Source organism: Semicossyphus pulcher, unplaced genomic scaffold (assembly GCF_022749685.1).
Source record: "Semicossyphus pulcher isolate SPU_LCO1_2020_fin unplaced genomic scaffold, fSemPul1.0.p SCAF_16, whole genome shotgun sequence".
In the NCBI taxonomy this organism is placed as follows: domain Eukaryota; kingdom Metazoa; phylum Chordata; class Actinopteri; order Labriformes; family Labridae; genus Semicossyphus; species Semicossyphus pulcher.
In genome coordinates, this window is record NW_027211670.1 from 8,833,025 (window position 1) to 8,860,034 (window position 27,010).

Here is a 27,010-nt window from a genome sequence, read left to right on the forward strand (position 1 = left end):
CAGTTCCGACCAGCTGACACTTCCGGGTAGTATTTTCAGATTAAAAGTATCAATGCGAAATGTCTAAATTTCATATTGAAAGCAGTGGTGTGTGGTAAAATGTATGACAAAATTTTAAGCATATTTAACCTACTTGACTTATGTCTCAGCTGTGCATTTCTGTGTTTACAACCTACATCCTCTTTTGGTCGATGAAAAATAGCTTTGCACTGTTAGACTTTTAACTTGAAATTACATAAAAAATGTAAATAATCCTGTCAAAGTACAAACATACGTTGTGGAGAATGTCATACAGAGACTTGCCTCAGGTTACTAAATGGCTTTTTTCATTGAAATCATTATTTTGAATTACTACTTACCCCTCTGACATTCTGCTGAATTGTATTGAATTAAAAGAAGCTGAATAAGAGGCTCCAAAACCGGCCACTGACTCCTATTTGTTTCATTCTGAAGATAATAGTGAAGACAGTCAAAATGAAAAAGGCGAAAACAGAAAGTATTTTGAGATTGTCTTACTTTCTTTCTCACTATGGGGAATACTGATTATACAGCCACTCTGACACATTTCCCCACAAACTGTGTGGGAAATCCTACAGTTACAAAGCTAAACTCTTTGATGTAACCTTATTTCAATCAGATAAGCAAGAATGCCACAGTGGCATCTTAGGAAAGTGTTTGACCTCCTTAGAGAATCTAATGCACATAAAAGAATCCCATCAAAAGAGAGACAGACTTGTCCTACTTGTGAAAGAAACTTTTGCAGATGTATTAAAAATCCATTAGATAATCCACACGGGGGGAGAAACCACACAGCTGCAGAGCATGCAGCGTCAGCTCTAAATAACCACATGCAGTAAAATAAAGGAAAGAAGCCCTGTAAATGTATTATGTGCTTCATCGACTGACTGTAACACTCAGCTGAAGGGTCTCCAATTAAATCTTAAAGCTGATTTTTAGTTCCAAGAAACTGGTGAGCAGCTGAAAACCATATGGATCTATAACTGCGTTCTTATTAAAGGATAATGCATTTGGCTTCAAACTGAGTTCTGTCTGGGTCATATAGGGTCAGCTACTTGAGTTGCATTAAGGGTAAGTAGAGCCTTATTTCCTCACAGCTGAAAGGATGTGTGCTTGTACTAAAGTACTGATTCCCGTAAACTTCCAGCACTTAAAAAAAACAAAAAAACACCACATCCAGTATTTTGTTGCGCAATTTTAGGAACTAAAATATTATGGTTTGTTCTTATGTCTAAACAGAACTAAACTATCAAAGCTGACTTTCTTTTCTTTTGGTGCATTATTCTTCCTGCATTAAAACACTGCTTATTTTAATTTGGATGCATGATGGATGCACACATATTTAATGTATTTCAGAGCAATATTACATACATTATACGTATGTATACACATTTTTCTTTTACAGGTGAATCTTTGTAATATTCAAACTAATCTGAGACATTATAATTAATGTAAACTTGCTGCTAACATACTGCACGGCTATGAGTTGATTCCAGGGTGTGCAAACTATTGTTTCATGTATGATATACATCATGTTTCATTATGTCTGATACAATACACCTGCACTTATGTGGTGCATGCCTACAGGTACAATTTTGAGGATGCTATTACTGTATTTCAATATCAATTTAACTATCATATATATAAGTGTATTTATTAGCTTTAAGATACATTTCTTAAAATGCAAAACCATTTTAAGAAATGTATCTTTTTAATTGCTTTTTTATAACTTTGATTCGGTTCTTGATGTCGTAAGTCGTAAGGTACTGTGAGGAACTTTTGGTCTGTGTTGATTCTGGCGACCCCTGTGGACAAAGTGATACCTCTTACCTCTTTGCTGATCTTGTTCTGTACATGTGTAAGAAGTGTTCTCATCCTGCTTTCTTTTAAAATTCAAACTTGTCACTCACTGTGAATCTTTGCCGTGGAAAATATAGAAAAAAGGCTGATTAAAGTTAACTGCCTCTTCTGACCCCTACCCCTCTGCAGTGGTTATGGGCATTAAAAATAACTAAAAAGATATAATCAATCTTGTTGCTGATGGTCTTGTTTGCTTTTGTAGCTCATATAGAGGCATCTGTATTAATTTCAGTCCATTTCATAACCAACTAAAAACTCGTCACAAGAGCTTTAACTTGGCTTTAAAAGATTTTATTAAGATGGTACTTTGCTTGAGTTAAAGAGCGCACAATAAAAGTTACTCTAGTATAAAAGTTACTAAATGCTAACTTAGCGAAAAAAAACTAACACACATGACAAGCTATGATTGTTTACACTTTTATACTGTAGTAAAGGATGGTTTCCTTCATTCCAGCGCTCCATATGTGAGCAGGTTTCTCCTTTCAGTGTCCAGGGGGAGGTGTTGCTGTGCGGCAGATGCTGCTCTCTCTCTCTCTCTCTCTCTGTTCTGGTTGCTCAGAGGTGTTGAACCCGCTGCTGCTGCTGCTGCTGTTCACTCGGCTCCCAGCTCTGCTCCGCTCTGCTCTGGGAAAAAGCGGTCGACGGGATTATCCAGCTCGAGCTCGGTAACGTTAGCTCGCCGGCTAACGGTCAACACAGCGCACGAGAGGAGCCATGGAAACCCGCTTGAGCCAGTGAAAGTTCTTCACTGCTGACTTCGGGACTTTAATGTACGGAAATACACGAAGAAGGAGGTTCGCGGATCATGCCGTCGCCCCTAACGGGAACTTTTCTGTAGGATTTCCACTTGGGAAAGGCTAGCTTAGGGGCTAGCGAGGCTACAAACTATTTTTAATTGGCTTTGGGCTCAATGGCTCGCGCTTGTTTCGCCCTGTCATAGCGACAGCTCGAGGAATTAAAACGGGGAGAGGCCCCCGTGAACTTCATGACAAACCAAAGCCTGGTTTTGAAGCTTAACTTCGGAAGGATAGACTGTGAAAGGACCGAAAATGAAGAAGCAGTTCAACCGGATGAAACAGCTCGCCAATCAAACAGTTGGCAGGCAAGTATTAAAGTCAGCCTTGTTTACTCATTTGACGCAAACACACTTTATTTTGCTCTTCATGACCTTCCTTTAATGTTTGTAGACATATTTTAACTCCTAACTGTCTTTAACCCTCCCTAGCTTGCTGTCTAGCAGTTGGGGCACTGAAAGATAAAAAAGAAAAGACAACCTGACCTCATTATAACAACAAATCTAATCAGTTGCCTTTGTTGACAAGGACAGTCTTAAATGAATGAATCATCTTCTTTCAATGGCTGACAACCAGTATTAGGGACATGACACCGTTAATAAAACTGGTTGGATGGGGTTGAATGCTTTCCTTTAGCCCTTGTGTGTGAATGCATCAACACTGCTGTCTGAACCCAACCAGATGTCTTCCTAAAAAGCCTGAATCAGCCATCCACACAGTGTTTGCACTATCTTAATGGGAAATAAACAGCAGCGAGGTGCACAGTGATGGTGCACTTTTCTCATTCAATCTATGCCTGTTGGCTCTGCACATTTCTTCCATTATGAGCTCTTATGTTGTTTAAAGCTTGTGAGGAAAAAAGCAGAGATGTCTGGCAAATATTGAAGACCTACACTAAGGCATGTGGCCAAGTAGAGGAATGTACCGTACATATATTTTAAGCCAGTATGGATATAAGAGATTTTCCCACGCTATTGACATTTACCTTACAGCCTTTTTGCAAGAGCCTTCTTATATGTGCAGTTGCAGAAAAGGGTAAAGATTTCAGATGTGTGTGCAAACGAGGGTTTTAATGGTTTTATGTGGCATTACATGAGTGATACAAGAAAAGTTCACAGAAATACTAGTTTCCAATAATGGCTAATGGCTAATCCTCTTGGGCTTTAACGGAAGAGATTTTTAGAGCATATTCCAGCTGATAACTGAAACAACATCATCATCATCAAAAGTTATCTCATGACTCAGTACATTTTTTTAATATTGTTCACACAGGCCAAACTCAAGCCAAATTATGACTACTTAAATTTGTGAGTCACTAGCTAGGGGTCAGGCCTTTAGGGGCCAGTATGTGTCTGATCTTACAAGCTCCTGTGCAGCTCAACTTAGACCACAACCCAGGGGGAAAAAAATGAAATTTTAGTGCAACAGGACTTTTTTATACAGCAGTAGATGACAGCTTTTATACTGTGCACCAAGCAGCTAGATTAGCTTGCAGTTGTTGCTTATAAAGAGGAAGTTAGAGCCTTCCAAAGTTCTGTAGCCCCTTGACGCCAAGCTTAAACCAGACAGGACACATGAAGCAAAATATGTTATTTTAAGCCATGGAGTAGTATCTGTTGTTCTACTTGTCAGTCATTCATTCTCTTCTGTCTGCAGTGTCTAACCCGAGCGTTTGCACTGTAAGAAAGCGTTCAGTGTTAATTAGTGCTCCTATGTGATGTCACAGTGTCCCTCTGTAACAGTATATTTAAAGTAGCGATGGCTTCAGCATGACCGTGTGTGCACAGGAGGGTGAGATGCGTCAAAGGATGTTTTCTATCACGAGAGGACGGCTCTAATGATGAGTGGCAGTTTGAGTGTTTTTTATGTGGAGGTTAGTGTGTGTGTATATATGGGTGTCAACAGTGTTTGGCACCTCAGGCAGACAGCAGGTGCACCCAGTACTGGATGGTGCAAGATCAAGCTACCAGCAGGCTGATAACAAATATTGTGTCATCTTTTTAAAAGGCAGAGGCAGCGCTGCCAAATAAGTTCTACTTCAGTCCATATAAAAATCAATCAGCAAAGCATATCACTACATGTAATATTTGATTACTCACTTTTGTGTTTGATCATTTGGTTTTATAATTTAATAATCATTTATGATTGCATTAAGGTGCTGCCAGCCAGAAATGCACCATCAGAAAGACCAAAAGGAAGCGATGGAGAACTATATTGATGTATTTATTCATCAAAACAGGATGTTTTGGTTGTGGTACTTCATCAGAGGTGAGGAGGTGAGGAGGTTACTTTGGGCTCTGATAACTTGTAATGAGCATGAATATTTATATTTGAAGTGCTCATCGTTCACAGTGTTTTTACTGGGAGCCGAATTATCGACTGATTAGAAACTGCCTCTTGTTCGAAACAAATGGACCCTGCAAGTAAAAACACCAATAGGCCTAAATAGTTTCAAGTTAAAAATCAATGACTTTCTCATGCTCTTCAACGGACACAGGATGTCCGGTGAGGGGGCTGCTAGCCGAGCTGGCACTAAAGTCAAGTAAAGTTCAGTGACTGTGTGTCTGTGTTGACGTCTAGCATACAGCCAGCAGTGTCCACCTGTCACTCAAGTGAGCCGGCCCCTATGATTTGAGGCTTAATATAATAAAAACGGGTGTGTTCTAAAAGAATTCACCCTCAGTACAATTATCTTGAACAATAAAATCTTTATTTCTGCTTTAAAGATTGGCATTTTCCCACCTGCCGTAATGTTATTTCTTGGTTTCTGGAGCCAGCCTCAAGTGGCCACTCGAGGAACTGCAGTTTTTTGCACTTCCGCATTGGCTTTATTTTTCAACACCGGAGGTTGCCACTTGCTACACATGCAGTCTTCAGCCTTTTTCCTACTGGTCAAAAAAACTGCTAACTACCGGCTTTTTTGCTTAGTGGGAACGGTTACAATCAGCATTCAGACTCCGGTCAAATGACTCTGCAGTATACCCGGGTAGTTATCGCCTCGGCTCTGTTTGGCAGTGATGGGAACACAAAACCAGTATCAACACGCTAATCTCCGCCCCCTTTCTGGCGCCATGCTTTGCTCCGTCGGTAACTTCTGCGACTCCTTGTAATCTCAGCTACAAATTCCGCCCGTCTCCGTCCGAGCAGCGCTCGAACATCGTTCCTAATTTGACTGTGCCGACTTTGATAAATAGACTCAATGATTAATAGATACAATAAAAACCTAGCCACTGTAACATCTTCACTGTTTACTAACCCCGTCTCCGCGTTTGTGACATCAGACGGTGATGCCGTAGAAAAGAAACCTACAGTATAGTAGTATACTTCACTGGCAATGGGAACAGAGACAATCAGCATTTATAAGCGGGTCTTCCCGAGTCTAAAAAACCTGCGTCAACACGCTAAATTTAGATGGAAGAAGGGGTATTACTGGCGGTTGTTACTATTTCTGCTGCTGTTTGATCTATCAGTATTGAGAAAAATGTCTAAAGTTTATCAGCGTTATCGATGTAAATCTTATCACAAACCCTTAAGACTATATTATGTCTTAGCCCTAGCACGATAGCATCTTAATTTTGTCACATTAAAGACTAGCGACTTATTAAATTGATTGCAAAAAATAAAAATGATCACAAGTAAACCGAGGGGGGCTTTTTGTAGTCAAACGTAAAGGCATAGTTTGGCACAGAGAAGCTCCACACAGTAATGCCCTCTTCCCTGCAGTGTTTATCTGGTGATAACACTATCGGCAGGCTTTAACAGAGAGAATCTGACCTAATAATGTTCCTACGAGCAAAATCCAAGAGAAGAAGAAAGAGGGCAGCTGGAATACTCATAATTTCCTCAGCAGCAGTAAATTAGAAGGAGAGAGTGTAATGCAGAAAACAGACCTGTGTGCATGTGCGTGGAGTAGCTATTTCTTAGGGTTGACCTATAATGCACTCATATGCATGCCCTTCGTAAGGAGAGATGTGTCAGTGTTTGGATTACTCTGCTTCGCTCATTATGTTCGTGTCTGCTCGTGCGTCTGCGTCTGCAAAAATTTGCGCGTGCAAAAGGCCCTCTCCGCTGCCCCCTGGGTTCCTGTGATTGTGCAAAGGCAGAACACTGTGTCCAGTAAGCAGCCGCTCTGAGGAAATCTCTCCTTCTTCTCCTACAAACAGGAAACTGCCTCCCAGAGACACGCTGGTGCTTTCTAGAGAGCAGAGGAGAGAATGCTGGGGAGACTGATGTATTAAAGGAAAGAGGGTGAAAAACAGCACGTGATTCATGTCTGGGAACATAAATGTTGAGCTGTCTGTGGAGGCTTTTTTGAGGGTTGTTATCACTGCACTCTGTGGCCTCATGCATGCATGTTTACTGCAGGTAATATGTTCAGTAACACCTTTAAAGAAGATAACATGAACAGGCTGTCGTTAAGCACTATCAGCATCAGATAAACTAACAGTTATGCTCCACAGACACAGAAGGAGATTCATGTTTTGCACTTTAAAGGTGTTTTTTAAATGTTTTGTTTGAGATAATGAAATCACCTCTGATAGATAAGTCTTTCAGTGGCTGATGAAGGAGTTTGATAATAACTGTTTCACATGAAGTTGTTCAATGAAGGACAAATGGGGGTGGTTCAAAGGTTAAGGGTCCAAGGTTTAGGTGCTGTGGGTCGACTGAAGTTAGTGCCGACTGATAAATCATATTTGCTATATGATTATGGGTGATAAACACAATTGCAACACAATTGAAACACAATGAGTTAGCAAAGCCATTTAAAGTACACATGTCAAGCATTCACACTCGGCATGCGAACATGAAACCTATCCAACTGAGCCCTAGATACACAGGCCATGCTTTCACACTATTTGGCCAATCTGATGAGGCCCCAGCTAGGTGTCAGCTATCCTTGAGTTAATTGGTGTCAATTTGGTGTCTACTGCAAGGCTGGCTAGCACTGTAGCTGGAGAAGGAGAGAAGAGTGAGTGGCAAAACATCATGCAACATGTCTGCATTCAGCAGGAGACATGACGGATAAATATCTGCTGAAATTAAGGGATGTTGGACTCGACATAGATCCCTACAATTTACCAAAGACACGGTGGACATGGGTTTCCTGACATTTATATGTACCTAATTTCAAAGCCTGGGAGCCTTGCAAAAGCCTTCCCCAGCATATAAGAGCCTTTACGCTTGGCGATACTTTGAGGCAGGATTTGTTGTTTGTTGTCAACAAAAAGATAGCTCTGACTTCCTGTTGAATCTGTTAAAGTACAGTCAATCGCACAACAGCTTTTTTTTTGTTTTTGCAACATTCAGGCTGACGCTCGTACTGACGCTGCCACTCGTACGTGCTTTCTGCCGCTCAGTGGGTGTAACCGCCGAACATGAAGTCACGTGCATCGCCTCTAAAAGACCTTGTTCTAAAAAAAGACAGAGATTCTGCTATTTGCAACTATTTTGGATTTAGTGTATATATTGTTTTACAAGCGCAGTTACATGCCCAACAGCAGAAAGACATAGCAGCCATTGTAGCGAATGTGCATCGTCAATGTTTATTTGTCACACTATGTTGTCATCGCAATATACAACATTTTAAAAAGACTTTCAAATCATGCAGTCCTTGCATGAATAAAATATGTTTTATCACGTATAGTATAGTATTAGTAAAATGAGGAGATTGATTCCACTCATATCTGCGGTTATCTGAAGCTACAGCCCCAACAAAATATTGCAATCAGCACCTTTAGGCTGTGTTTAAACTGATATCGTATCAATACCTTTCTGATTTATTCCAAGTTAAGTAAAGCAGAGTCTAACAGTAGAGCACTAACTCCCTCAGCTAATCAATTTCCTGGGGGAACCCGGGCATGTCACACACACCACATCAGTGTAACTGCTGAAACACTGACTAATCTGGGTTGGTACTGTAGTTGTGTTGTCACACAAGAGTAACACCAATCAATTAATCAATACAGACAAGAGCTAACAGCTAGTTGCTGACTGGAATGTTTTTTAAAATTGGGGTCAAAAAATCACAAATCCCCGGCTGTACTTCAACAGAGAGCGGTGACTGAATGTATACAGTTTTACTTAACCTTGTCTCCCCCTCCTCTTTCATCATTTACTGGCACTCTAAGCATTACACAATCCCTTTTTGATGATATCTATCAACAGAAGTCTTCTTACTTAATAGCATCCTGTTATGCAATCTAATGTAGACCTATTGTATGTGGAGGTCCTTGATTCACTCGAGAGGGAGTCGTGTTGAAAAGAGGCTTCCCCCGCAGGGATCAGCTAAAGGTCGAGTAGGAAAGGTAACGCTGGGCGTTTCCTCTGTATTACTAGGCCAGTGCCTCGAGGACAAAGGGGTGTGTCAGCCGGGATCCTTTGTGATGCTGCTAGTGATACGAACAACCCCTGAGGCCATGTTGTTTGTTTGCTAGATGTGAAAGTAATTTTCTTTTAAATTGTGATAGAAGGAAAAATGTGGCATGGCAATGGCAAATATCGGGATATCGTTTACAATAATCACAAGTGTAATCTGTATTTACAAATTCTACATACTAATGTAGAATCTGTTGGCGTGGCGTGTTCTGGTTTCCATTTGTAGTCTTAAGCAGTATTGACCAATCACGTGTCAGCAGGCTTTGGTTGCATGCCGCAAAACGTGTGGAGAGCAAAAGCAGGCGGAACTCAATCCACTGTAATGACATCCCAGCTGCCATTTGACGATGATATAGCTTGTTGTTTATCTCCATAAACAGATATCTGCAGCAAGTTCAGCTAACAATACATTTGAGATAACAAAACTTTAACTTGGGCGACATTTGCTTGGAGCTGTGTCCCGAAAGCCAATCAGTGTTTAGATTTCCCTGACTTCCTTGAATGCATCAGAAAGGATTGATCCGACCTCCAGTAAACAAGCTGTGTTTTTTTCCCTTCTTGACAACAAACCTGATAAAAGTTGCACTTTTCTTCTTACTAATCTGCGTCATGATGTTATTTCGGCAAACTTAAGAACCGTTAATTGCAAGTAAAACTCAAGAAAATATTTCTTTTTTTCGGGTTCATACCGCTGAAGTAAGCCAGAGTGAAGCTTCTGTGGGGGATTTAAGGAACCAAGAAATGATGGGGTTTATTTTGCAGACATAAGTGGAGGGGCAAATCCCGCTTCACTTTTGATCTGAAAACACGCTCGCTTTTCAGGTTAACTGAACTGTAAACGATGCAGCGCACGGAAAAGGAAGTCATGGCTGGAAGTCCTTATTGCTAACCAACTGGACATGTACAAGTTTGCAAAAACTGCAAAGTTGGACTCAAGAGTAATTGTCACAATTCTAGCGCTAAAACAATAATCAGATTAAGAAGAAATTAATTGGCATGAAAATGATTGTTAGCTGCAGTAGTAATAATATAATACCTTTTAGATATCGTTTACGTGGACATTTATTTATTGCTGCTGCATTTGGATATAGATATCTTTTAAGAAGGAAGCATCCTGCTTTGTTAAAATGCAAGGGTTAATCTTTTTACCTCCATTGTACAAGTTAGGTAAAGGCTGTCAGTTTGTACTCCCAATGTTTTGCTCAGGTCTAATGTTAACGTAAGAGCACATAATCAGCTACATAAGAGAGGTTGTCTGAGCTGAGTCACTCAATTATTCCAGCTCCTTTCATCCTGCTCTAGTATCCATTACCTCCTGCCTTAAGCTGCCAACTGTTGCACACACCCCTCCCTCCTCCTCCTCGGCCCCTCTGATTGTGTTGAGTGGCCGCTAACAGCCGCTCTATTGTGCTTACGGCTGCAGGATTCACTTACTCCCCTTCCACTTTAGATAGTAGATCGCCATGGTTACCGTCCTGATCTAGCTGCGCGGCGAGGATCTCTGGTTGTTAAGACAGTCACATGCGGCGCACAGTGACACACTTTCTCCAAAGGCTGCAGCTTCAGCGAGGCGCGGTGGGGTCAGCTCTTTTTTCGCTCCGGGTCAGCTGATGCCGGCAAAACAATTGTTGTTTTGTTGTTGTTGCTGCCCCGGCTGCGCACAGCTTATTTTTGCTGTAATGACACAGGGCTTTTTCGGATTAGTTCACACATATGTTGCTTTTACAAGAACTTTTGATTTCAGTTTTATCACTTGTGTTCTGATCATTTAATCACAAGGTCATGGTGGTATTTGTGAATGTCACGCAACCAGTCGCACCAGATTTTCCTCCTTATTTTAACACAGTTAAACACTATTAAAATCCTGTTAATTCAGCTAAATCCTTCTCTAATTTATCCTCTAATTTGCCCCTTTATGAACTAGCACTTATTTAGATTGTGTGTGGGAACTTATTTGTGTTAGCAAACGTTCTGCACAGTTGTGTATTCATGAAGGGAAAATCCAGCATGATATACTGTGGTTTAATACTCTAGATCAGGCCACATAAAGAGCTCCTCAGCATGTCAACTACACCAGAACATGGCTTCCATATTGCGGCTTTATAATCAAGCTCTGTATGTCTGCATGCATTAAACTGTGTGTGTGTGTGTCCCATTTATTTCCCCTGCAGTTAGCTTGTCTGTAGATTTCTGTGGCTCCTCACTCTTCACGTGTGACCTCACCAGCTTGGCTTTGGCTCTCCTCCACAGAAAGTCTTTCCATTCAACTCCGGCCTCTAGATTATTCTGGTTTGGCACTTAAAACCCGCCCCCCCAAAATCTCTGTATTTGTATTTCTTTCCCTCAGACCCCCAAACAGTCGTCCCCTTCTCTGTCAGTCTCCCTCTCTGTCTCTGTGTTGTAATTGAAAGCAGCTGTGACGAGGTAACTACAGTTCATACGGGGCAGTTTTTGGAGGAGGGCCCGGGCTTCATTTAGAGCTCCAGTTACCCAAAATGAAGGCAAGCGACTGTCTACAGGTCAGTTTAGTTGGAGGGCTGCACTTGGAAAAGTTTACTTGGACACATTATTTATCCTGCACAGAAAACAAACAGAAGGTTTGACAATAATGTCACGTGAGAGTGAGGGATGGAGAGGAAGGGGGGGGATGGAGGCCTGTAACTGGACGTCTGCCTATTAGCTCTACTTCCTGTGTAGTACAATGAAATTCACATTAGGTAGGTTGGATCACACTTCCTGCTGAACTGAGAATCATGTTAACAGCAGTATAAAGTAACACCCATAGAAATGCTGGCGTGTAGTGTTTGCATTAAATCCGGCTATAGAGGGACTAGGAACAAGCTTTTGATGTGCAGAAGTTACACATTCACCAGACACTGAAAACACTTTAATTAAAAGCTGGTGAAAATTTAACAAAGTTTGTCTCATGGTAATAAACTCCTATTTTAAGTTGAAGTGCATTTCAAGTATATTTCATTGAATCAGACAACATACTCTTTCCGTTTTGCACCGGTTGCATGATATAAACGTCATCACAACACCCTCTCGCTTACGTGACTGTTCCTGATAATTGGCTTTTTTCACAGCACACATTTTGAAGGAAATGAACAGGAGGAAAAGCACAGGTGTTAATAATAACTTTAACAATGGTTCTGCTCTATTCAGGTGTCTGAGAAAGCCACGACAGGCGGTCAGCCTGCACACAACCAGGACCATGAAATTGAAGCAGATAAATGGAATACAGCCCTCATTAATGCTACTATAAACACCTGTGCTTTTCTGTGATAGGCCTTTTTAGCATATTACCTGCTGAATTCACACATCAGCTCACCCCGACTTCTTGCTAACATTTTACCAGGAGACTGGCGGTAAAAAGTCTGCATAAAGTTCAGCCATTTGCGTTCACACATGCAGCCCACCCGGATAATGCTGGGAGATTCTCAGGAGTGCAGTGCATGTATGAAAGGGGCTTTTCTGGCATATACCTAAAATTCTGCTTTAGGGCCTGTGTCCACTAACGGCCTTTTTTGCGCTGGCCTAATTTCTGTACAAAACCAATGCAGGTCAGCGTTTTGAGCATTCAGTGTCCTCGGCTGTTTTTTATTGCTGCGCTCTCAGTTTGAAATAGTTCTGCTTTGGAACACTACCGCGCTTGTCAATGTCACTTCTCCCTCACTGACCAGTCAAAATCAGGAATGGGCAGGGCTTCTGATATCATCTTTGTCAACAACAATGGTGGAGGAGAAGCTAGTCCTTTCATTTTTTAATTGGTACAGTTTCCATGTGTAGAGCTGCTGCTAATGCCAGGACACGATTCCTTTCCATTGTTTTTATGTTTTCTTTGTATATTAAGCATACAGATCAATTTTAAAAAGACCTAACGATCACTACCAAGGGTAGTTGAAGTGTCGTCAGACAACTTTCATAACCTAGCAACAGTAGGAAGCTCTCTGAAATTGAGATTCTGGGCACTTCCAGAAAAAATGGGGTTAGTGGACACAGGCCCTTAAATGTCCATAAATGTTGATATTTTTTATTTTATTTAGTGTTTTTGTTTTTTAAATATATATACATTTATGTATTTTGGGGGGGGGGGACCAACAAACAGACAAAACTTTTAGAGCTTAATACACAACATATGTCATCAGGCCGAACAACCTACAAATACTTAGTAATTGTAATGGTAGTTACCCCAACTGTATTAGGAGTTAAAGTATCTGAATCAGTGTTAGTAAAATCTGGATCGGTGCATCCATGGGGAAGTTTGGTGCATTAGCTTCCTAATATGACATCTGTACCATCGAAAGAAACAGCAGATCAGGTGTAAACAGCAGTGTGCATCCCTCTATAATACAGTGTTGACATTGCTTATTCTCTAATTGTATAATAGTTGCAGTAAACCACAACAATCAACTCTTCCCGCCCTCCACCGCTCGCCCCAGAAGCAGTCAGCCTGCATATGTGAAGGTGTTGATAAGCAGTATGAGCTGAGTCTGTGTTTCCCAGCCTTCTCCTTTTAAGTGAATCTAATCTGTCTGACCTCTCTGAGTCCAACTATTAGTTTACTATTAATAGGCTCAGGCAGAGCATGGCTGTGTGGCTGCACGACACCATGAGCCTGGCTGGCCGTGGCTTAAGGAAATCAAAACTTGTTGCGCAGCAGGAACAGGCTTCTGTTTGAAACACACCTCCTCATTTAGCTTAACAGAGTCTTTTCAATGTTAACTATAAGACTGAAATCAAGCTCATGCAGGTGCAGAGAGACATGCTTAGCCTCCAGCTTTGATACTTGCCTGTTACTTGGCTGGTCGTGCCATGGAAACATACTGAAGAGACCCACCCTTGCTGATGCACCAGATTCAATTCCTCACGTTAATCTAGGTGAGAAGCTGAACGCGCAAACCAGTCTTTCAGGAGCCGTGTCATAGGATGTTTTCACAGCGACTGCAGTGTGTTGAAATACAACTATTGATCTGTTATCACAGTTTGTTAGTACTAATCTGTACGCTCTCTGTTGTCTTTTGTCACCCACAGAGCGGAGAAGACAGAAGTCCTCAGCGATGACCTCTTACAGGTAAATCATTAATCCGGCTGTAGAGCTCTGACCAGGTGGAACGGCTGCATCTGTTGGCTGCGGTCACACGGACCAGTGTTTGGCTCCACTGAGTCAAATCCGATTGTTTCTCAGAAGTATATATAATATATTTTAAATAATTAAAGGTCAAATACACCATAGTTAGCAATAAGGAGTCTATTATGCAACATTTTTAAATGCCATAATTATAAAGAGGTCAAGTTTTTATTCTTTCTTCATGTTACATACTGTAACAATATCTTAGGAGCACAACTTTAGTTCACTTACACTCAAAGCACCCACATCTGTACTCAAATTAAAACAGAAAGCAGTTCTTGCTACCTCGACAATTCCAAGGCTAAAGCAGGTGATTTAACTTTTTACTCCGTCCCCCTGTGCTCGTAGATGTGTTAATCATTGATACAGCCTGGTTTAGTTTTTAGTTGGAATGAAAACTTGTGTAGTGTCACTCTCCATTCCACATGACTGCATTCGTAATGATGTGCAGCCTCTGCCATATAAATACACATCAATTTCCTGCTCTGTTTCTGATTCAAACAAGAATTTAACCGTTATTTGTCTCATAGAGGCCCTTTAATTGTCTTTTAATTATGTTTTTTTTGGCCTTTTATGCCTTTTATTTATAGAGAGGATAGTGTTGGAAACAGGGGAAGAAAGAGTGGGGGGGTGACACGCGGCAAAGGGCCAAGGTGGGAGTCGAGCCCGGGCCGCGATGACTGTGGCTTGTGTACATGGGCGGCTGATTTAACCGCTGAGTGAAACCGGCGCCCTTATTGTCTTTTTAATAGGAATGCAATGATCAGTAAAATAGTTATTGTGTCTATTAATAAAAAAAAGGGACAATTACACATTAACCACAGTTTTCAAAGGCAAAGTGATGTTGTGAAATTTCTTCATCCAACCATTAGCCTTATTATGCTAATTTTAAGCTTCATATTTCCCTCTGTGATACCTGTGGAGTAGCTTAGCATAACTTACAGTTAAAAAACTCTGTGCAGGCCCTCATACAGCCTCTGCCTGAAACGACACAGTCAGCTCTGTCCCTTTAAGAAACCCTGCCCCTACAAACCAACTTTCTTCTGATTGGCCAGCTCTCCTGAGCCTGCTGAGGCTGCACTTTTTGGCGTCACAAAGTGAGTCAGGAGTCAGGACAACAATATATTGCTGTATCGATATTTTGTTCCACCCCTAATATAGAATATATATTTGTATATGAAGTTGGCAATTAATGTTCCCTGGATCAAGTAATTGATGAATTGACTAAATATTGCAGCTCCAGTTTAAATGCCTGCTACACCTCTGCATTGACTTGTCTTAATGTAACAGTATGACAGTATTGGATGCAAAACAGGCAGAAAAACGACAGAGAATGAGGTATTTTGTTTTGATGTCTTCCCTGTTTTACACAGGAAAGACTCTGATTGAAGTTTAAAGAGCAGCTGGACTTTTTGCTGAGCCGAAAGTATGCAAGTCTTCCTGCCAACTGAACAGAACAGCAGCTGATATCACTTATTAGATCCTCCTCTCTGTTTGAAGGCTGCTAATCAGCGGGGTTAGCTGGTGTAGCGCTTTAAGAGCTGCACAGTCATGAGTCTGTTGCTGACTTGTTCATTATCACTAAAGGGCTCAACAAGCTGCACAGAGATCAGTATAGCTGTGGATGTGTCAAACTTGCGTATATCTGTAGAGCTGTGTGTGTGCGTGTGAAAGCCGCTGGTGCAGGGATTTCCCTGGAGGATCTGTCTTCATCCACCGAGGCCGTCTGAGGCAGACAGCAGGTGGGGCAGCGACTTTCTGGCTGCTCAGCAAAGACATTCCAGCGATGAGGATCATCTTTGTGTTCGAATGGGAGGCGTCATACATGTGAAAACAAACTCAGCTGGCTTTGTGTTCTGAGAACAGCCAAGGCTACAAAGTCTGACACCCTTTCATTCCTATTATTCCTCCCTCCCCGCCCTCTTTCTAGCAGGTGCATAAACAAACAGCACCTTCCTGTCTCTCAAGAGCTATGAACATTAAATTGGCCTGTATGTGCAGACATGTATTTGAGTGACAGCTTGAACATTTAATTTATAGTTGCATGAGTGAACAGTGGTGACTAATAATGTGCTTCAGAGGAGAGGATGCTATATTATCACTGACAATTGACCTTAACTGTTTATCAAAGACACAATTGTTCTGCCCTCTCTCTGGGAATAAGCTGGTGTGACTCTGTGGGCTCTGTTTGTGACATTCATAGGGACATTACTGTCTGATAAAGAAAGAGGGAGTAATGGACGGAGAGAGAAATAGCTCAACTGTTCCTTTAATTGCTGAGATGTCTGTGTCACCAAATTTCTCAGTTTCTCCTTCAGTTAATGGAAAACTCATTGAACCATTTCTGGCCTTTAGTTTAAATTAAGTGTACTTACGTTTCCTCCTCCTCAGTCTTTCTTTCATAGGGATGCACCATATTGGATTTTTACTGATACCTGATATGCTGGTGTTATCCTCCTCATATTGATCAACTCCACTGAAACCACACTGTAGATCATGTGAACCCAACGACCCACCGACACCAGAGGTGTTAATGACTCTCGGTGATACTAGGTCAACAGCTCAGGTTAACGACTCTCACTTGATTACACATCTGTTTGCATATTAATGACCTGCAGAGGTTTCTATTTCTAGCTGCGTCCACCAGTCAGTTTAGAACTGAAGAAGCCTTTTGGATGAGAGGTGAAACGTCATCAAGGTCTTCAACCAAGTCCAGTTGCCTTTTGGATTAAATATGGTATTATGCTAATTTCAAGCTTCATATTTCACTCTGTGATACCTGTGGAGTAGCTTAGCATAATTTACAGTTGAAAAACTCTCATACAGCCTTTGCCTGAAACGACTCAGCACTGTCCCTTTTAAGAAACCCCGCCCATACAAGTGGCGGGTGTGGCTCAGTGGCAGAGTCGGTGGTCTTTCAATCGGAAGGACTGAGGTTCGATCCCCAGCTCCCTCAGGCTACATGTGGAAGCCAAAAATGCTCCCAGTGGCATAGCCAACGGGTGTGAATGTGATAACTGATTGACAGTTGGGCACTTTACGTAGCAGCCTCTGCCATCAGTGTGTGAATGTGATATGTAGTGTAAAAGCAGCTTTGAGTGGTTGCAAAGACTAGAAAAGCGCTATATAAGTACAGTCCATTTACAAGTCCACTTTCTTCTAATTAAATCTCCTGCCAAGGCTGCACTTTGTGACATCACAAAGTGCAACATGTAGACCTGGCGTTCATAGCAGCCTGAGCTGAGAAGCTAGGGGATTACTCCAACATACTTTTACCTACAGATTTGAAACTTCTCCCACGTTTAGTTCGGACATCCAACACTGTAACATTATATATATGTCTGAAAATGTGAAACAGCATAATACTCCCTCTTTAAGTACAATGCTTTTCAAAATGTATCATTTATTTGTCATAATAAACTACTTCAACTTAGATCACATGTAAAACATGCTATATTTATTTTTGTATAACATTTAAAAGTTGCAAAACCCCACCTTCTCTAATGGAGTGTGTGTGTAGTAATTGATCATCTGAATAGTCAATGGCACATGTTTTGTGAGTATAATTACAGGGTAATTCTATCTGCCCAAATACTTTTTTATCAGCCAATACCAATGACGTGCCATTAGCATCATGCATCCCTGAATCTTTATCATTTCCCTGAATGGTTTTAAATCAATACCATCTACAAAGTCTTGCAAATAAATGAAAGTGACCACTGGAAGTACAATCAGAATTTTATATATGCTTACCTCATCTTATCATACCAGCTGCTGTCTCATCCAAACAAAGATCCTCTATAAGAAAGATGATGCACAACAAGATACGCCAATGATAAGATATGCTATACACTTGGGCGTGGTCTCTTTTTTTCACCCTTCAAAAAATTATTAATCATAGCATTTTAAGCAAAGAAACACAAGCTCTTGATTCATGGCTTCACACCAGTAAAGGTGGCGCATCAGCAGAGAGGAGATCTGTGGAGACAGAGACAGGTCTCGAACATTTGTCTGAGAAACGCCACATTAGTGTCAAAATGTTCAGAAGATACGTGGCTATAAAAAATGGGTCAGATATTTACATTGGTAGATTCAGGGGAAAATAATCATTCACTTCTCCCATTCAAATGAATGAACTGAAGACGTGCCACTCGTCTCCTTAAGGGGCGGGGCAGTGGCAAAACACAAGTGACACAGATACAGGATTTCCCCCAGTGCAGGGTCTCTTTTCTGAACCGTTCCTCTCTAACCACCGCAGTTTGATCCCCTTTACATCTCAGGTGTGAGCGTGGTATTTTTAGCCCCTTCATCTCTCCCGAGACCTTTTTTGAATATAATCCTGCAGGGTCCCAAATTGCCACCCAGCATTCTTGTGTCAGCTGTCCATTCCTTGCTGCTGCTCTACATAGCTGCCCATCCTCTACAGAGTACCCCAGAAATACTCCAGAAATAGCAGGCTGACTACTTTCTCACACCCTTGTTGTTGTCTGTAATAGCTGAGGGCTTTTTATAAGGTAGTAAACAGCTGTCTTAAACACTTCTCTCATATTTCCCTAATGCTAACAAAGACTAGCTTGTTTGCAGTCAGTGGCTCTCTGCCTAATTCCACCCTTAATGCATCATAATATTTTATTTTTATCCATTCTAGACATGTCCAGACATGTTCACATCCTTTCTCTAAGGAACTGATAAACAAACACTGGCACCTAGACAGACACCCTCTTTCTGTATATCCTACTCAGTGTTGGGATTCCCTGCTCGATGACGTGGCATCATGGGATTGACCATGTGTTGACCTCATCACAGAGCAGGAAAAACACTCCCTGCCGCCTACTGTGTGGACTCCTTGGCTCCTTTTGGCTAAGGCTCTTCCGCACTCCTCCACATATTTTATTTTTTGACTTCATTGTGCTGTGCGTCTAACCCTATTTTACAATGAGAGGAAGAGGAATACTCCCAGTGCCATGTAACCCCAACACTTCCAATACACCCACTCAGGAACAGGGAGGGGAATCCCTCGCTTGTTTGGTGCCAGGCACTAACTTGAGTCTAAGAAGTGTTCCCAAGCCTGTGGAAGCAGAGCGTTTGCATGTCTGAGTGTGCGTTTGATAAGTTTGTATTTGACCCAGCTGTTTGGGGAATGCCGGGGGCCACCACGGGTCGGGGATGACGTAAAAGCGAGAGGACAGAGGGAGGGAGCACAGAGGCGGATATCTGCTGTGGAATTCCTGAGTTCCAAGTCCGTTCTGTTTTTGGAACACAATTGTCTGGTATTTCGTTGATCCTCCCTCTGCGTTCGTCTGCTTCCATTTCTGCTCATTTTACCCTCTAGACCTCTGTGTTCCCATTTATATTTGGCACATTGTTTGTCTCAGCTCTTGAGGAGATGTTTATCTCTTTCAGACTGAGACTCACACTTTTTCTTGCAATTCTAAAAAACAGACGACACACCTTCTGTGTTTGGAATTTGTGCACGCAATCTGATGTTGACTTTCTCACATGCGCTGCCAACCTGTGTTTTTTGCGTCATCAAACTATGTGGGGCCGACTTTTAAACAGACTGGAACAGTAATCTGCAATAATCATCTCTATTCATGGGCGGTGACAGCCAGCCTAATGTTGACACTGACAGTCCCAGTCAGGCACCTGGCATGACAAGGACAGTGAGAAGTCATCCTGCAGAGCTTCAGTTGGCCTCGGTCCCTGCCTCCCATCAATGACAGTATTATATGTTGTCACGGTTAACACACAACAGTGGATCTGTGTAGTTCAGTCGGCAGACAGGAGAACGCCTGTGTAATCAAACAGACTCTTTTTAACGCCGAAGAGCCCCTCGCTCTCGGTCACAGACCAGTGCCCGTTGCTATAGCGACACTTCCGATGAGTCATGTGTTTGAAAGATAACATTCCAGCGTTGTTCCCGTAGACGGGGCCTATCAATCGTGCATGAACTTTGACCCCTGACTCCCTCAAGGCAGCTACAAATCAAATCTGTTCGTGCAACTGGACCTCATCAGCCATCAATGCTGCGGACTGTGTGTTGTGTTGCTTTAAGGGGAGCAGTTATAGTGTTAGAGAGATTAAGTTCACAGAGTGTTTGTTTTTATAAAGACTTCTAGCCATGTGCACTTTTTTTTGTACTTGTACTGGAACACGACAGGAAGTCCAAGTTCTGAGGTTTACCAAAATAAAGCTTGGCTTATATTCTAATAAAACGAAAGAAGTGCTGAAAGCTGGTGTTCTCTGTAATCGATAGAAGCAATAGTATCTGAAATTGGCGCCATAGCTGTGGAGAAAGTTGTAGTGTTTGATTCACATTCAAATCTGATTTTAGTTGAGAGAGGTTTGGAGAATGATTTAAATTTTGTTCAATATTTATTCGTAACATTTTTAGCAACCCAAGGTCTTCCTCTTTTTCAGTGTTTAATGAAATCTAAAGAGGCAAAAAATAAACGCCAAAGTACTACTTACCTTTGTAATTTCAAGTGCCTTCATCATTTCAAGTGAAAGTTAGAAAGTGAATACAACGAGAATATACAGATGGATCGTCAAACAAATCTTGGAGTCTGCAGTCTACATTTCAAACCTGACGATTTTAAACGAGACATGACAGCGTCCTAGATTGAGGAAGTGTAGTTTAGCGAGCTCCCTGGCCTCCGCCAGGTGACGGGTTTTACGTAGTCTGGCGGAGGTTTTCCAGGGCCCATTGGAGCGGATAGCGTCCTCCAAAGGCATTTTTTCTCTACCATAACGGCATTAGCTCCCCATGATAGCATGATAGGACTGAGGTTGAAAATCGGCGAACTGGCCCTTTAACAAACGGAATCTGTCATCTAACCTAACCTTATACAAATCTGAACCTTGATCTATAAGTTATGAAGATATATGACCTGTTTAGATGTTTCCTTAAAATCTGTCCTTGTACGTTTTGTCTTCCGCACAGATTGAACGGCGCATGGAGTTGGTGCGTGTGGTGTCCCACAACACCCACAAGAGGATGGTGTCATGTCTGCAGGGACACATCGGTGCAGACGCAGAGAAGAGACATGTGAGAAGCTTACTATAATAAAACAAACCAGATCAATCAACTGTTCCAGGATGTGAAATAACTCAGTGTTTTATTGCAGCTGCGACACAAAGCTCTTATTGTTTTCATTCAAAGTGTCCACAGTAGGCCAACAGTCCATGATTTGTCTTTTGTGTTCTTTTACCCCGCACAACCCCTAAATGCACCACAGTCCGTACCACGCCTCTATACAGGAAACGGTCAGGTAAAAGCACTGATTACTTACTCGACTCTCTGGTCTTCAGCACCACTTGCTCCATTTCCCATTCAGACATCTGTCATCTTTATTCACTCTGCATGACACTCTCGCCTTTGGGATTCACTGGGTAGAAACAGGATGCTGATCACTCATGAATGTTTTGCACAAACAGACAGTGAGAACAAGCTCCAGAGCTGTCATCTGATAGATGCCTCACTTCCCTAGTTTTGCATCTTAAACTCCATTCAACATCTGTATTTTCCTTCCTTTGCTCGGAAAGCTCTCTTCCTCTTCCTGAATTTACTGCTCAATGGAAAGTCCTTGATGAATTTTCCATTTACCTTTTAAATACTGAAGCTTTCGCACATCTGCATAGCTTTCATATCTCAGTATAAGTCTGATCATGTGTCCACTTTCCACAGAAAAAGCTTCCCCTCACTTCACTCTCCCAGGCGATGGTTGAAGGCGGAAACCAGTTGGGAGAAGACTCCTTAATAGGGTGAGTTTCTTATTTTGATTGACAGGCCGGATAACCAATTCCTCCTACTTGGCAACTGTTGCTATTAGAGCAGATGCACCCCAGAGAGCATGAAATATGAGGCCGCGCATCCAGGACAAGCAATCTGCCCAGTTTGGTTTTCTGTCGACGGGACTTTCAGTGGTTCCCTATATGAGAGGTTCACATCATCATCGTAACTGAGAGCAGCACAGAAACGGGACCACACGCCCTGTAGCTGAGGATCTAGAAAGTAAAAGTTTGAGGAAGGGAAAGCACAGTCCGATGGTCTGCTAGTAAATATGACATGTTCATTACAACTGTCAGCTTAGACTGATTTGTTCCTCTTCAAGGCTTCAGGTTTTTTATAGCTGGAAAAACTTTTGTTTATTTTTTATCACGAATAGTCAATACAGCAGACTGTAGAAAAAGTTCTTGATATTTTTACATAAAAACCCTTTTCCAGTCAATTATATACATGTACATACACTAATCAGCCATAACATTATGACCACTTGCCTAATATTGTGTAGGTCCCCCTTTTGCCTCCAAAACAGCCCTCACCTGTAGAGGCATGGTCTCAACTAGACCTCTGAAGGTGTGCTCAGGTATCTGGCACCAAGACGTTAGCAGCAGATCCTTTAAGTCCTGTAAGTTGCGAGGTGGGGCCTCCATGGATCGGACTTGTTTGTCCAGCACATCCCACAGATGCTCGATTGGATTGAGATCTGGGAAATTTGGAGGCCAAGTCAACACCTTGAACTCATCGTCATATTCTTCAAACCACCTCTGAACCAGTGCAGCGTGGCAGGGAGCATTATCCTGCTGAAAGAAGCCACTGCCATTAGGGAATACCGTTTCCATGAAGGGCTGTAATTGTCAAAGGGGTGTACTTGCACTAGGTGGTACGTGTCAAAGTAACATCCACATGAATAGCAGGACCCAAGGTTTCCCAGCAGAACATTGCCCAAAGCATCACACTGCCTCCACTGGCCTGCCTTCTTCCCATAGTGTATCCTGGTGCCATGTCTTCCCCAGGTAAGCGACGCGGCCATCCATATGATGTAAAAAAAAAAAAACATGATTCATCAGACCAGGCCACCTTCTTCTATTGCTCCGTGATCCAGTTCTGATGCTCATGTGCCCATTGGAGGTGGTGGACAGGGGTCAGCATGGGCACCCTGACCGGTCTGCGGCTATGCAGCCTCATACGCAATAAACTGCAATGCACTGCATGTTCTGACACCTTTCTATCAGAACCAGCATTAAATACAGTAGCTCTTCTGTTGGATCAGACCACTCTGGCCAGCCTTCACTCCCCACATGCATCAATGACCCTGTCGCTGGTTCACTGGTTTTCCTTCCTTGGACCACTTTTGGTTGGTCCTGGCCACTGCAGACTGGGAACACCCCATAAGAGCTGCAGTTTTGGAGATGCTCTGACCCAGTCATCTAGCCATCACAATTTGGCCCTTGTCAAAGTCGCTGACATCCTTAAACTTGCCCATTTTTCAACAACAACTTCAAGGGCAAAATGTTCACTTGCTGCCTAACATGTCCCATCAACAGGTTCCATTGTAGCAACATAATCAATGTTATTCACTTCACCTGTCAGTGTCATAATGTTATGGCTGATCGGTGTATATGCACATACAGAGAACAGAGGTGAAACTCGTGGTCCTTAACTTTATACATTGAAATTATGGAAGCTAACATTTCTTTAATTCCCATCAAGAAGGGGAAGGGAGCATGGGAAGTAAGCTGACTCATAAAAAGTCTGCTCCCATTGGGAGTCAAAATTCAAAGTCAGCTTTTCCATCTTACATATTTCTAAAGTTATTCCATACTGAACGTCCAGTGTAGGTGGTGCTGGATTTGCCACGAGTGATTTTTTTTTTAACATGCCGACAAAAGTGCTTCCATCAAGCAGCTTTGTTTCCCTCTTTTGTTTCAAAATCAGAATGTGGCCCAGATAAAGAGTCTGAAGTTCAAGCTGTTTGAGCCTTGAATACCTGCTTAATCAAAAAGCCCTGTTTGAGGTCACAGATAAACTGTCACTGACCACTGTGTGCTCCCGGCCTTGGACAGCTACACGTAGTGACGTTAGAATAACCTGATTTTACTCACAGTTATAAAGGACCATTATCCCTCTTTTGTCCTGTTTTTGTGTTATTACAGCACGATATGCAACATATTACACTCGCATGCCTCACCCAGTAGTGCTTCTGATGTGATAATGAGGCATAAATCTTACTATGTTGTGATTTAACACCCCTCTCCCTCTTCTCTCTCTCTTTCTGCTGACTAACAGGAAGATGATGGAAGTGTGTGGTGAGGCTGAGAACCGTCTGGCCTCAGAGCTGATGCAACACGAGCTGCAGATCGAGAAAGACGTTCTGGATCCCCTCAGCCAGCTAGCAGAGGTAGGAGAAAGCTCACACTCCCTGGCCTTTAACAGACACTAAACACAGTAAATATTTAAAATGCTTACAAGCTCTTGGCTTGTTTTAAAGCACAGTCACACCCCTGCTTTCTGCTTTCTTTGTCTAATCATAGTGGAATAGATTATCTAATAATAGTGTTTGTGCATTTCTGTTATTTTGCGTTAACGCTGCACAGTTAAAAAGGTCGCATGGACTTTGAAGTATGTTTCACATTGGCCTGTTTTGGTAATTGGATCCTGTTAGATTGAAGAAGTAAAAACAAAACTAAACAAAACCTGGGAACACTAGCTAAACATAAGGGCTTCTGTCGTTGTCACTACAGGCCACATACACATTCATTGCAGGTTGTTTTTTGTACATCTGCCCTGCCATGACTTTCATTTACAGGCGTCTTTCTGCAACATATTAAGGTCTAAAAATCATTCTGATCACCTCCTCAACAAGCTGAAGTCAAAGTAAATGCTCCTAGAAATTAAATCAAACTTTACCAACATGCAAAGAATTGTAGTTATCTCTATCGTTTTAATGTTAAAGTAATCATCTCAAAGATTTTCATTGAAATAAATGTCTGTTAAGTCACTATCTATCGCTGAATGAGGTAACACAATGGTGATTGAGCCTATGGCCCACTGATGAAAGCCTTTGCATTAGCAGTATTACAGACTGGGTGTCTGTAGCGACTTTTGCAGAAAAAAATCACAAGCAGCGCCCAGTTAGTGACGCGTTTTCCGTCACACAGCAGTGGCTGGTCTGCCAGAGAGGGTAGGCGGAGCTAAGCGGCTGCTTTTCCGCTCTCTGCAAGTGTTGTGAGTAAACAGTAATCTACTATGGCTGAACAAACAAAGCAAGGATCGATGACTACAGATACAACTTCAAAAATAAGTGAAAATCCAAAGAAAAAGAAACAAATTCAACGCTCAGATGAAGGCAAACAGTCTGAAAAGAAAAGCGACCGTCAGCAAGGAAAATCAAGAGTTACAACCAGAGCGGTGGACGTCACACATGCAACACTGTCTGGATATCTGGGAAGTGTGCTCCTGCAATTACCGTTTATCGCCATAGGTGCCGCCAAAGAGAACGAAACTGAGATCTTTGAGATTACATCTAAAAAAAGACTAATCGGGGGGGGGGAACCTGAGGATCGTCATCCAGGATGAACAAACACGATAACTGTCATATTTTTGTCCTTCATCATTCACAGTCTCATTCTTCTCACATGTGTTTTTCATATAATTCTTGCAGGTGGACATTCCCAACATCCTGAAGCAGAGGAAACAGCTGGCCAAACTGGTGCTGGACTATGATTCTGCCAGAGCGAGGTTTGTCTACACCCTCTTTCTTCACGTGTTGAATGTTAATGCCGTGTCAGGTCATGCATCGAGTTACAGTTTTTCCACCACAGAAATCACATTATTGTAATTTCCCCATGCCTTGTCCAATTTCAGATGGTTGCAGGCAACCAAGTCAATAATCTCAGGAACAAACACTCAAGCACTGACGGCGAAGGCTGACCTACTCAAGGAGGAGATGGACGAGGCCACCAACAAAGTGGAACTTTGCAAGGTAACTGGCTTTTTTATACACAACTCTTTGGTAACACTTTTATATGGTAACTGTTGCTGCATTATGTTCATGCTGTTTGCAGGGCGGTCATGCGTAAGTGGTGTACTGTCAGCAGTGTTTATTCTGGCAGCTATTTTAGATTTAGTCTCAGTCTTTAGAAGAAAATGCTCATTAGTCACATTTTAGTCATTTTTACCCTTTATAGTTTTAGTCAATAAAAAGTCAAAATTTTAGTCATTACGTTTAGTCAAAATGTTTGCTCTCTTTAAACTAATTCAATCCGCATGATACAGGTTCAATCTGCTGTAAAGTCATTTCATCCATCCTTACATTCATTGTTTCCTGACGATGTTCTGCATGGGCAATATAGATCCTCAGCTGAGGATATATTTACATGGAAACTTCTGGAACGTAACGTTATGCACGTAAAGCCACAGAATGAAGCCGTGCAGTTATAGTAGCACATGTTGCACATTCCTCTCTTGCCATATTTGCAGCAGCCGTGTTGGTATTTAGTGTCGCTTCTCATTCAAACAGTCAGCCAATGAACTCCCCTTTTTTTTACGGAAGAAGTAAAACTCCCCCTTTTCTGTACCCGTTATCTCCAACTGGGATACCTGGTTACAGGAATGCATTGCCTGTATTTTGACAGATAAGACGCACAGTGGGGGGAAATGTGGATTTTAAATGTCCCACAGCCCACCACTAACATTTTAGTCCCGCCTCTCTCTTTTCGTTTATGAAATTAACACTGACTGTCAGAGTAACATTAAGGTACCCTCGTGGTAACTTCGTTGGTGTCTCTATTTGCGGACGACAAACTCTCCAATCCTGCGTCACACACTGTGAAGAGCTAGTGTCTTTGATTGTGAATTAATGTGGAGGCCACAGGTCATCTACGAGTCAAATTAAGCTTCAATAAGCTCCATTAGAAGTTTAAACTGCGAAGAAAACGCAACAACTCGACTTCCCAAAGACCCTCAGGCCCTCTGACCCAATTTGCTGACGCACACATGACCGAAAATGCCCTGTCAGCTCAGCCTGTGTTCATGTGTGTGCATCTA

General features: G+C 42.0%; 1 protein-coding gene across 5 annotated transcripts in view; it reads left to right on the forward strand.

Annotated features, from left to right (window-relative positions):
• Nucleotides 1–2,496: 2,496 nt before the first annotated feature.
• Nucleotides 2,497–27,010, forward strand: part of arhgap17a (Rho GTPase activating protein 17a) — a 42,818-nt gene continuing 18,304 nt past the window's right edge. For 3 of the 5 annotated variants that reach the window (XM_069664124.1, XM_069664127.1, XM_069664126.1), the window contains exons 1-8: nt 2,497–2,980; nt 14,082–14,121; nt 21,122–21,226; nt 21,417–21,449; nt 21,866–21,942; nt 24,251–24,362; nt 25,626–25,702; nt 25,829–25,946. In XM_069664124.1, coding sequence (XP_069520225.1) covers nt 2,928–2,980; nt 14,082–14,121; nt 21,122–21,226; nt 21,417–21,449; nt 21,866–21,942; nt 24,251–24,362; nt 25,626–25,702; nt 25,829–25,946 — 615 coding nt within the window. In that variant the 5' untranslated portion in view covers nt 2,497–2,927. The remainder of the gene's footprint in view (nt 2,981–14,081; nt 14,122–21,121; nt 21,227–21,416; nt 21,450–21,865; nt 21,943–24,250; nt 24,363–25,625; nt 25,703–25,828; nt 25,947–27,010) is intronic. The other 2 variants (XM_069664125.1, XM_069664128.1) reach the window with 1 other exon arrangement.